This window comes from Pelmatolapia mariae, linkage group LG13, assembly GCF_036321145.2.
Source record: "Pelmatolapia mariae isolate MD_Pm_ZW linkage group LG13, Pm_UMD_F_2, whole genome shotgun sequence".
NCBI classification, from domain to species: domain Eukaryota; kingdom Metazoa; phylum Chordata; class Actinopteri; order Cichliformes; family Cichlidae; genus Pelmatolapia; species Pelmatolapia mariae.
Genome location: NC_086238.1, coordinates 36,426,444 through 36,438,108, shown reverse-complemented (window position 1 = coordinate 36,438,108; position 11,665 = coordinate 36,426,444). Strand labels below are relative to the sequence as shown.

The window sequence follows — 11,665 nt, the reverse complement described above, 5'->3', positions numbered from 1 at the left end:
ATTGTTTGAAGGCTTCAGATTGACTTTCCCTTTTGCTAATGTTAAAGCCACATGCACAGTAAACCGGATTTTGATTTAAATGCCACAGGTTGTTTTATTTTTAGCTTTAGCTATAAAGTTGTCACACTTGTATCGTGTAAATATAAACGTATGCAGTGGTAAACAGCGTTCAGCGGCGTTAACACATTCCTATATCTACCTATCAGTTCATTCATGAGCACGTGTGAATTTAGTTCATGTTTGTCTGATAATCTGCACGTGAGCTGCTCGATTCCCGCTCAGTAACAATAACAACAATAAGTCAGCGCAGACGTTTCTCCTTTGAATGCGCTCAACAGATTAACAGTGGTGAAAATCACACTGGAAACGCCTTGTTATCTTATGTCGTTTAAAAAGTAGCTGGTCGGGAAAAGGACAAAACTGGACAGTTTCTTGGCCCTACAACTGATGTCAGTGTACATTTCTCCTCAGACGAGAACACGCAAAAGCAGTTTAACGTAATTCGACTAACGGTTAAAAGTTAAACTTACCTTTTTCTCGAAATTAGCGACACCAACAGAGCTCTCGACGACAGAAAACGAGAGGGAGTTTGGTTTTAGCGGCAAAAGAAGTATTTCAGTATGAGACGTTGCTATTGGCTAGATTCACTAAGAGGCAGGGGACGTAATAGAAAAGGGAGTGTGCTTCAAAACATCACCGGCGTGACGCTACGGTGTGTCCAGAGGGCTGCTGTAACGACCCGTATCTTATTGATGTGGGTGCAACTCAAATCTTCCACATTAGTCGCGGCTGTGGGAACACCACCAGAGATTCAACGACATGCCATTGGCTCCATGTTTCTGTCCCGTTACACTGTTTACCCGCCTTTTGCGAAACGAAGTACGCCGGTACAGAGTGCTAACCTCCTGTAATACTGCAGTTCCTCCAAAGGGCCACTAGAGGCTGGATCCAAAAGTCCAACTGTAGAAAACAGTCAAGTCATGTTCAAATGCATCTGTGAATTTTGCTTTCTGTCTTGAACCAAAATGCATGTGTAAATTCATTTGCAATCTTAAGAATGCAATCTCCTGGTTAAATAAAGTTAATAATAATAATAATAATAATAATAATATATCTGGTAGCAAAATATCTCCCATACCAAGCTGAAAAAGAATCACGTAAAAATGTGCACTGCAGGCAAGCGTGAGCAGATCACACTCAGCTGGATGTAGATGAGAGCCTATGATCTATGACCTGGCTGTAGAGACCCTGTAATCAAAGCACACTGAACTCTACTTTGCACAAAATACACTCAGGCTTTGCAGTACTTGGGGCACTGTTCATTTTTTTTCAAATTAACAACATTTTGTTCTGATGGATTTTCGTAGCCTTAATATTGTTAAGCACTTAACGACACAGTACAGTACGAGCAGGATTTAAGGGGTATTAAGGGGGATATTTAACAGTTTGTACCCATCACATGTGTCTGAAGAGGAAAACGTGAGACTGAGAATATGGCGTACATTAACTTCATTAACAAAATACTCAAAAACAAAAAAACAACATTTTATTAAAGACTGTTGTCAAGTTCTGACGTTTAGTTTAAGTTATAATTAATCTATAATTTGTTAAATTGACATAAATACTCCACCAGGCTTTATAGTGTAAAGGCCCACGTGTGGTTCCTGAATTATTTTTGTGGATCCCCTTCCCTCCACCCCTGCATATATACCGCACACTGAACTTAACAAAGATTTTCTGATAGTTTCCGACCATCATGATTAGACCTGAATGCATCACAAGACGTGTCCTCTTTACTAGCATCATCTGCACTTCCTGCTTACGTCCAAGCGCACAACGTCGGAAAGAAAACAAGATGCGGTAGTTGAACTTCACTGAAGAGTTGTGACCAATGACAGCTTTATTAACGTGTCACTAAATGCAATTTCTGTGGAGCCAAGGCGTGTGGCAGTAATAGAAACCGAAACATGCAGTTCTCTCCCACCAACGGAGATTTCACGTTCGTGTCTTCGACAGAGGCTGAAGGTAGGCTATCGCTAGCAGAGCTACGCAGCTAGCAGGCCTGAAAAGAGCCAGCCTCGTACCTGCTCACGTCGTTTATTTTCGTTGTCACGAGTTAGAATAGATACCCAGGTGTAGATCAATCCACACTAAGAAACAGCACTTTGCTGTGGGCTGACTCTGCATTTCTGAGTAATTGGTACACAGTAATTCACAGGTAGACAGTCTGTCATTTAGCTTTGCTAAATAACTTCAGCACTGATACGTGGCTGGTGGAGAACGTAGCTGCCGAGTACCAAGTTTACTGGCTAAACCAGAAATTAAATGTTACTACTTAAATTGTGATGGAGTAAGTGACTCTGTCTCCTGGGTGAGGGTCTGGTTGCTGCTGTTATGATGCGGAGGGTTTTGTTTCCACGTCAAGAGAAAAGTCACTGCTTGTCAATACAGACTTGCTATAAGTGGTCACTTTTATCACTTTTATCTATCTTTTATATTTCACTCTCATCCAAATTCATCCGTCCACAGTGGTTACTGTGAATGGGTCACATGTTATGGCTTTCATAGTCACTATATGTCATCCGGGTTGAACACACATACGTGATTTTGGATCAGTGATTTAGGCCGCATTATCAAAATACCTTTTTGGATAAAAAGTAACGCAGTACGTTACTTTATTATTCAAAGGAGAAAATAATGTTATTTTATGTAACTCTATAAAACAGGTGGAGCACATTGTCTGATAATTGCCGTTGAACAATATAAACCTGAGGCTACAGTATTTCGGTATGAACACAAAGCTGAAAACAGCAAACCAAAATGAAAACCAGTACAAAGACGCTTCAAAGCGACCCCCACAGTGGTTCTGCTGTACAGAAACGTTACAGAAGGTAACAATGGAGGCTGTTTGTTGCCTGTTGAAGTTCAGGGTCTGGCTGCTTGGCTGGGGTCAGAGTTCACTCAGCTTCCACTCTCAGTTCTTGACTAGCTTAGCGTTAGATTAGCATAATGCAGCTGTTTCTGTCCTGGATGCATCTTCCATTTTACCATCACGGCCTCACCCTTTTGTGCAATAAAAATAAAAGTCCATATCCATGCTGTAGACTGTGCTGGTACTTTCCTCCTCTGACATGCAAATTCCAATCAAGTAAGCAAGATCAATAGATAAACAGACTAACATTTCCAAGGAACTGAACTCCTGGGAACCGGTTCTCGATTCCTAGTCCCATCCCCTGTGTGTGTAACTTGTAACTGCACTGATTGGACAGGGGCTTGTTAAACATGCCAGGCGAGTGCGCTCTGGCAGCACGCTGGAATACCTTCCTTATAAAAAAAATAAAAAAAAAAGATTTAACCTTTGCCTGCATCAGTCTCACTCTTTATGTTTAGAGTGGAGCTGCCACAAATGTTTACTTTGACATCCTAATTTTAATTAGGACGATTATTGGTCAGCTTGGTAAGGCTGCATTGAGAGTAAGAACTGGTTATAGTGGTGGACTTAAAGCAGTTTTGTCATACATCTTGCAGTGTGTATTTCTGGAGCCATGCCAGTCTAAAAGCACACATTACACAATGTAAACAAATATGTCATCCTCAGAACTCAGCGGCACCATCAGCACTCCAGATGTTAAACTGAATATAGGCAGTGACAGTGGGAAGGACCCGTATGCCACCACCTTCCTGAGACAACGAGGCTACGGCTGGCTGCTGGAGGTGGAGGAAGAGGACAATGAAGAGAGCAAACCTCTTCTGTAAGTGCATGGTGGTTTTATTTTGTAGGAACAGCCATAGTGCTTTAAGTGTGTTGTATTATGACTCACATCAACTTGGCTAATCTTTACAATAAACTTATATAGTGGGTTATCTTCCCCCCCCCCAGACTTCTTTTAGATAACTGGGAGTACTTGTAGTGAAATGTTTCTACTTTTTTATAATTGTACTGAAATGTTGAAACTGTAGGATTACTTACGGGGAACGTATTCTCTACCCGAACCCAGAGCAGTGTGACAGAGATACCTGTGTCAGAGATATTCCTTCTCTATGGAATAACACAGAGATCAGAGTACACAGGACCAGGATAATGTTGATAATACGTAATACAAGCATGCACCATTGGAACAAGATGTATATCAGAGGAAATGAGGAATAAAACAATAGATCCCCTTTAAGGTGAAGGGCTGGACAGTTGTATTATTCCACTGCTTCTGAACAGTTCAGTTCACTTTGTGCTGCTTGCTCAAAACACATGCACATCTGTAGATCCTGTTTTTGTGATCTTTACCATTGAAACTGACTGGGTTAGACTTGACTTTAACACCAGTGATGATCACATCATCTTGTTGTGCTTTTTTTTGAACAGGGAGGAGCTGGACATTGATATAAAGGACATCTATTACAAGATTCGATGTGTGCTGATGCCAATGCCATCACTGGGTTACAACCGGCAGGTGGTTAGAGACAACCCGGACTTCTGGGGCCCTCTGGCTGTGGTGTTGCTCTTCTCCATGATCTCCATCTATGGACAGTTCAGGGTGAGGAGGACACAAGAAACACAGCTGTGTCGTTTCATTCAAACATGTTCAAACTACAGCAAGACCATCGTCATCTGTCCTGCCTGGATGGCATTTGAAACCAATGTTTGTGGGTTAAACAGGAGTTGAAGTAGTGCTCATTATGTTACTGCTTTTCTTTCATGTAGCTTCATACTGAATCCAGAAAAGAACTAAAGCCCAAAATAGCATTGGCCATATCAAACCGCTGCAGTGCACTGGGCTGCACAGCACTTTGAGATCTGTGTGGATTGGCTGTGGGTTCCAGTCTCTGCCAGAGCCAGACAAAACGAATTTTGCCTCCAGTAACTCAAAACCTTTACTTGTAATTAAGGCTCGGCGATATGGCCCAAAATCCATATTGCTATAACGATATATATCATAATATATTCTTTTCTTCTGTATATATATGTCTGAACTGAACAGTGTAGAATGCCATTTTAAGCATATTTATTGTGCAAAACTTTTTTTAAAAAATGTTTAAATTACAAAACTTTTCAAATAACTTTTAAGATCTTTTTCCAAATATCAATACACAAAATTCTAAATTGTTTAAAATAAAGTGGAAAATGTGTCTTTGGAACAGGCTTGGAAAAGATGAGTGTGCTGGTGTTAGGGCCACCTTTGTTAGGGCCACTTCACTGACTGGGCGTTTGTGGAGGGCGCATTTTTGGGCTTTCCTTTTAAACTTTTGGTATGCAGACTTGGTATTATTAGCATAATTTGCTATGCTTCTGCTCAACATCTGACTGCTTAAACCCAAACCAGGTCCAAATGCGTCGCGGTCTTCTTTATGAGCACTGGTCGACCGTGGTTCAGGGGGTTGGAAAGCTCATCTTGTAACTGGAAGGTTGCCGGTTCGATCGTTGTGTCCTTGGGCAAGACACTTTACCCTACTGCCTACTGGTGTTGGCCAGAGGGGCAGATGGCGCGACACGGCAGCCTCGCTTCTGTCAGTCTGCCCCAGCTGTGGCTACAACTGTAGCTGCCTCCACCAGTGTGTGAATGTGAGAGTGAATGAATAGTGGAATTGTAAAGCGCTTTGAGCATTTGAGCATATAAATGCACTCCATTATTATTATCACCCCCCATCCCCCACGTGTAAGCTCCATGCTTGCAGCCACTCCGATGCTTTCAATCAAAACAGGTGCAGCTTGATGACATCATCAACATGCGGTAGAGCTGTATAGTCAAAATCTCTACCGTTGGCCAAATTTATATCATTTCTACCATATAACGTTTCTGCCGCCCACCCCTACTTGTAATAGCTAGGATTACTTCCTGAACAACAAAAGTAGCTCCAGAAGCCCAATCCTGTGGTGAGCAGTGGAAGCAGTGAGTCTGTGAAAATGAAGACTGATTGCACAGGTCTGCAAAAATTATTTATATATTTTTCAGCTGTGTGGGATATTTTAGGTAAATTTGATGTTTTTAGGGTGCTGAATCCAAACATGATCTCCCTCCATCACATACAGTTTTTTGCAAAACATAAAGAGTTTACATTAAAAAAGCACAACAGCGATGAAATCAATATTTTGTTACAATTAACTATGCATCATTTTTCTTATGATTGAACAAAGAAACAAAAACGATTCCTTCATGATATATTTAACACTACACGTTTACTCTTTTTGTCTGTGAAAGCTTCTCTTTGATGCTCCCAACACGCTTTGCTTTCCTCCCATTTTCTGTTTGTATTTCTCTGGAGTCTCGCTCTTAGAAATATTACATTAATGTAAGAAATCATTATGGTTTTTAACTCAGATTTCAGTTTAAAAATTCTACGCTGAGTTAAACTAAAAACATGAGTTTTGCAAGAAAACGCGACGAGAAGGAATTTTAAAAATATTCTTCCCGGTTTCAGCAAGTACAAATCTATAAGAAACACTCGTATGCAGTTTTGTGGTTGCAGACCTGTGTTACGTTTCATTGTTGAATGAATTTCCCCAGTGGAAGAGGACTGTGATGATCGGCTGCTTTGTTTCTCTATTTGCTGAATTCGGTTATGCCTATTACCTGGTTTTGTTTGGTAAGGTGAAATATGTCAGGCACACACCAACTCAGGTTCATTGTTTGTGCCTCTTTCCACCAGCAGAGTACAGAGTTGCTTGAGTGAGAGAAGATCTTGTAACTTAGTGCAGTTGATTTATTTTATTACAAAGATAAAAGTTTGCATTGAAGACGAGTTGATTTTAGTTTGTATATGCTGTTGGTTATAGTTCTTACAGAGAAAACCAGCATTAAAATAAAATCAGTTTGTTTTCCTGTTATTTAGTCCCATCTGGCTTCTTGACAGTTATCTGATGAAAAACGGCATTCTGTTTGTGCCAAGTGACATTTGGAAACGACGGATTGAAAAGGTGTCCAGTGGAAACTTGAGTACATTGTGCTAATTAATTAGATTAAATACAACCTTTCCTTTGAACCAACCACGTCCTTATGTGTAGACCAACAAATGCAGCTTCACTGGACAGTACTTTGCATCCTCTACATTATATGCATCTGCCTCAGACATATATATAATCTATATATATGTGTTCAAAGTTGGTTACAAGAATGTCATGTCTTAAACTCACTGTGGCATAATTCAGTGTCAACACCAACCTGTTCTTTGCATTCACAGGTTGTGTCTTGGATCATCACCATCTGGATATTTGGATCACTAACCGTCTTCCTGCTGGCTCGAGTTCTTGGTGGGGAGGTAAATCCAGCTGACACCTGCAGCACTTGAAGTTAACTCTAACTTGTCATACAGAGGATAAGAAATGCTTTTGTTCTCCTGAGCAGGTTTCATACGGTCAGGTCCTTGGAGTGATTGGGTATTCCCTTCTTCCTCTCATCGTCATAGCCCCTCTGCTTTTAGTGATTGGAGGCTTCGAGGTGGTTTCTACACTAGTCAAAGTGAGTCACTTTAATAAACAAGTGTCTTATGTTTTCATGTTGTTAAAAAGCTCAGTGTTACAACCTGGCTCATAGGCTACAGTAAAATGAAAGACATAAATAAAGAACATGATTATGACAGCAAATCAGCAGTGCTATGCATGTATGGGTATTTTGTAAAGATTGTAGGAAGCAGAGACGGCTCAAACACGTGCTGAGCTGGTCTAGTCTAGTAAGCTGGTGTTCAAATCGGGGTAGAGAGTAAGTGAGAGGGCCCGCTCCGAAAAGGAGGCTGGACTGCTGTAGTCAAAGGCTACGTCTACACTGATCCGGATAAATTCGAAAACGCTCTGCGTCCACACTATCGTTTTCAATCGTTTCCGAGAGTTCGTCCACACTGAAAACACTTACCTTCCTGTAGTGCGCGTGCGTGAAACGTAGGACGATTCGACCTGCGTCATTTCCTTCTGCCATTTATTTTCCGGCTCTTTGAAGCGTCGCGGCAAAATGTTGAGGAAAAGCGGCGAGTTGTTCAAATGGACTGACAATGAGGTGGAGTTGTTGCTGCGAGTAACACGAGTACAAAGTTGCTCTGAGTAAACATTGCGTCTTCTGGAGCATGTACAAACTGATATTAGAATCAGAATTAATCTTTAGTAGGGCTGTCAAAATTGAGAGCAAACAAAACAACTGCTGTGTAATGCTGTCCACCATCTTAGTTGAATTGGTCACATGACTAAAATGCGTCAGAGATTTCGCAGTCCACACTGGACTTTTCAATTGTATCCGCTTTGGAGAGCGTTTTCCCTGACCAAAGGCGCCGTCTCAGTGTGGACGAAACAGGTCAGAGCTCTTGTTTCGTCCAAAAACATATTGGTGTGAACATGGAGACAAAGCTTCAGAAACGTGACAGACACTGATGCGCCTATGACAGTTTCCTCATTTCCCCTCACGAGAAGCGGATAGAAATGTATGAATTAGAGCTGGGCGATAGAACGATAACGATATGTATTGTGAAATAACTTTTTCTCGATAGAAAAATTAAACTATTGCGATAGACCTCATCTCTCTTGTCCTCTTAAAAAAAAAAAAGAAGAACAGCCAATCCAAATTAAGTAGCGCAAAGCCGAACCAATCACAGCCGCAGCGTCACGTCACGTGACTTGTTACGTGCAGCACAAGTGCCAAGCCGCACATGTGTATTTGTTTTTGCAGCCGGGCTGCCCGGGTAATGGAGGAAATGAGTTTGCTGACTAGAGAAAAATCAACCGAGAGCGTGAGCGAAGGTTACCGAAGAAAAAACCGATGATGGTTCCAATGCCGGAGAGATTGTCGAACGGAAGGGCCATAGAAGTTCCGTAGTGTGAAGGTATTTCGGCTATTTCAAGTCTGACAAAAAACAGAGTAGCGCGCACTGTAAATTGTGCCGAAAGCAAGTCTGGAAATACAATAAACCAGTGCATGCTCAATCTCTGACTGAAAGCGCTAATTCGTCATTCGGCTTTTGTCAGACTAAAGTAACTGTTTGAAAAGCTAAGCTATACAACAAGGAGAGATTGACAATTTCCTTTTAGTTCTCAGTTTATTTGATATTGACAAAAGTTAGTCAATTTTGTCTGTTCTTCTGTAAACAAACTAAGATTTATTTTTAGAATTAATATTTTGTTTCTAAGTAGAATTGACAATTTAGTAGTCTGTTTTGTTTGTTCTATTTTGAAACTTAAACGCTTTAGTGGCTGCCTTTTGTGTAGTTTGCAATATTTGCCTTTATTTATCTGAAAAAGTCTCATGTTCCTTAAGTACATCTACCCTGTTGAACTTATTATGGGAAATAAATATTTAAATCAAAACAAGCTGCTGATTATTTCACATTTTACTTGTGAGCAACGGCACATTTAAATCTTACAAATATAGTTATTTGGCTTATATCGTGATATATATCGTTATCGCCTGAAATGAAAAAAACATATCGTGATATGAAAAAATCTTATATCGCCCAGCTCTAGTATGAATTAAAAAAATAGAGAGCCTTGTTATTTCTGATGGTTTGAATCCTCCATAGTCCCTGGTTCCAAATTCACTCCTTTTCTCTAAAGGAAAATATACGCTGCTTGGTTCAGCATGCATTCATGCAGTATGCAAGCAAAGTCAGGGACACAAACTTGCCTGAGAAGTTTACGTCAACAAGCAGTGACTTGAAAATTCTGTCATGTCAGAGCAGGATGGCATTAGAACCATCAGGTAATTAGAGCATTGCTGTAATTGTGCACTCCAGTCAGTATGTTCTTGACAAGCTTGTCTTCTAATGAGTCTTTCATAACCCACAGCATAATAGAAAATTGTTAATAATTGTAGCTTTTAGATAAGCGATGAAGTTCTTTCACCCTGTGGCTGTTTGCTCTTAATGTTGAATGAATGTCTTCTCATCTTTCAGCTTTTTGGAGTTTTCTGGGCTGCATACAGTGCTGCTTCACTGCTTGTCGGAGATGAATTTAAAACAAAGAAGCCCCTTCTCATATATCCCATTTTCCTACTGTACATCTACTTCCTGTCACTATATACTGGAGTGTGATTGGATGACCTGGAGCTGTGGACCTTTTCATGGACAGTTACCCTGGAGCATGGGTGGGGGGAAAAACAAAAAAACCTACAAAACCAGGATTTTTTTTAAAACTCTGTTATTCTAGATGTTGGGGGAGTTGGGAATATATACTAATGTATATAGTTTTTCCCTTGTGTCTTTGGTCAATAAAGTGCATATGCTTTTGCTGCTTAAACTTTGGTATGCAGACTTATCAATCACCAGTGCAATACAGATTCCAGAGCCCTGCATAAACCTGTAGTTCCTGAGTCTAGAAATAAGTCCAGGCCTGGATACTAATGTCATATTTTTAAAAATCTTAATCACACTGAGGAATATGGTGCCAAATATTTATGTATGTTTGTGCTGATCCTTATTGTTGTGCACTGTAGCTTTCTATCAGAAATGTTCATTTATGCTTTTCCCTTTTTACAGACATGTTAATTTATAGATTTCAGCAGTGGAAGCAGGTGGAATGGGTCAATCAGAAGGATATAAACCATTGTCTACTAAATGTGGTGCCTTGTTCTCTAAACCCTGAGTCTTTTTTATACAGGACTATACTCGTTTGATCAATAATACAGTAAATTTGTGGAGTAATTTGTCTCTAAACCATCTGGTGTCTCATGACTCATCACTGCTTTACAGTAAACCCAACTTTGTCACACTTAACAGTTCTGTAATCTGTACTGCAGCACTAGATTTGCCTACAAATTTTACAATCATTTCTAAATGTAGGGTCAAACACACTAAGACAGTATTCTTATTCAGTGCTACTGTACTTACAGTTGGGTTTCTAATGTTTGTAGACAAGAAGGAAAAAATGACAAAGCCAAGAGTAACAATTATGTTACATCCCCACAAAGGTCTAGGTGGTGAGGAGACTAACAAAACTGGAAAAAGGAATATAAGGAGGCTGTTGAGGTCAGTTTTTAAAAAGGTTTTATTGCCAACATGTTATCAGAAGGAAGCATAGTTCATGGAGAGCCAAGGCCAACACAAGAAAACAGCTCTAACTCACCCTAACTATAACTAGGCTTAACTAGGCCAGTGCCGGTTTAAAAATGATGTACCGTAAGTTTGGCAAATTTAAGTGGCAGAAACAACTGTAAATATGTGCTTATATGACTGGCTGGCAGCCAGATAATGACTGTATTTTATCGGTTTGGGATATGACATTAGAAGAATACTTAGAACAAGAGTGAAGCTGAGGCTCATCATCAGTAGGTTGTCAAATACCAAAGAACTGAGGAATTAATCTCTCTTGGTGACCCGCTACGTAGCTCTTCAAATTACAAATGTCAAGGTGTAACTAGAGTAGTATTCAGGTAATTGTAACTCTTAATATTCTTTCAAATGTAAGTGCAGCAGTTTAGGGTCATTAAGGATTGAGATAGAAATGTACTTTTTTCCCAATTGATGTAATGCCAAATCACAAAAATATTTGCCTCAAAGGGCTTTACATTGTAAGGTCAAGACCCTAAAATAATATTATTGGCTACAGTCTGAAGGAAAAACTCCCTTTTAACAGGAAGAAACCTCCAGCAGAACCAGGCTCAGGGAGGGGCGGGGCCATCTGCTGTGATTGGTTGGGGTGAGGGAAGGGAGACAGGACAAAGACATGCTGTGGAAGAGAGACAGAGATTAATAATAA

At 40.3% G+C, this 11,665-nt stretch overlaps 1 protein-coding gene across 1 annotated transcript; it reads left to right on the top strand.

The window, feature by feature from the left end:
* The first annotated feature begins 1,810 nt into the window (after positions 1-1,810).
* Positions 1,811-10,207, top strand: yipf4 (Yip1 domain family, member 4). Its single transcript, XM_063491382.1, has 6 exons — positions 1,811-2,025; positions 3,599-3,752; positions 4,361-4,532; positions 7,174-7,251; positions 7,338-7,451; positions 9,865-10,207. The coding sequence occupies exons 1-6, from the start codon at positions 1,968-1,970 to the stop codon at positions 10,000-10,002; spliced, it is 714 nt and encodes a 237-aa protein (XP_063347452.1). The 5' UTR covers positions 1,811-1,967; the 3' UTR covers positions 10,003-10,207.
* The last annotated feature ends 1,458 nt before the right edge of the window (positions 10,208-11,665 follow it).

Bases quoted from the DNA above. Each gene is read 5' to 3' on its own strand.
- yipf4 (XM_063491382.1), top strand. From the start codon at position 1,968: ATGCAGTTCTCTCCCACCAACGGAGATTTCACGTTCGTGTCTTCGACA. The intron at 2,026-3,598 runs GTAGGCTATCGC...TGTCATCCTCAG, and splicing joins GTCTTCGACAGAGGCTGAAG to AACTCAGCGGCACCATCAGC. The intron at 3,753-4,360 runs GTAAGTGCATGG...TTTTTTGAACAG, and splicing joins GAAGAGAGCAAACCTCTTCT to GGAGGAGCTGGACATTGATA.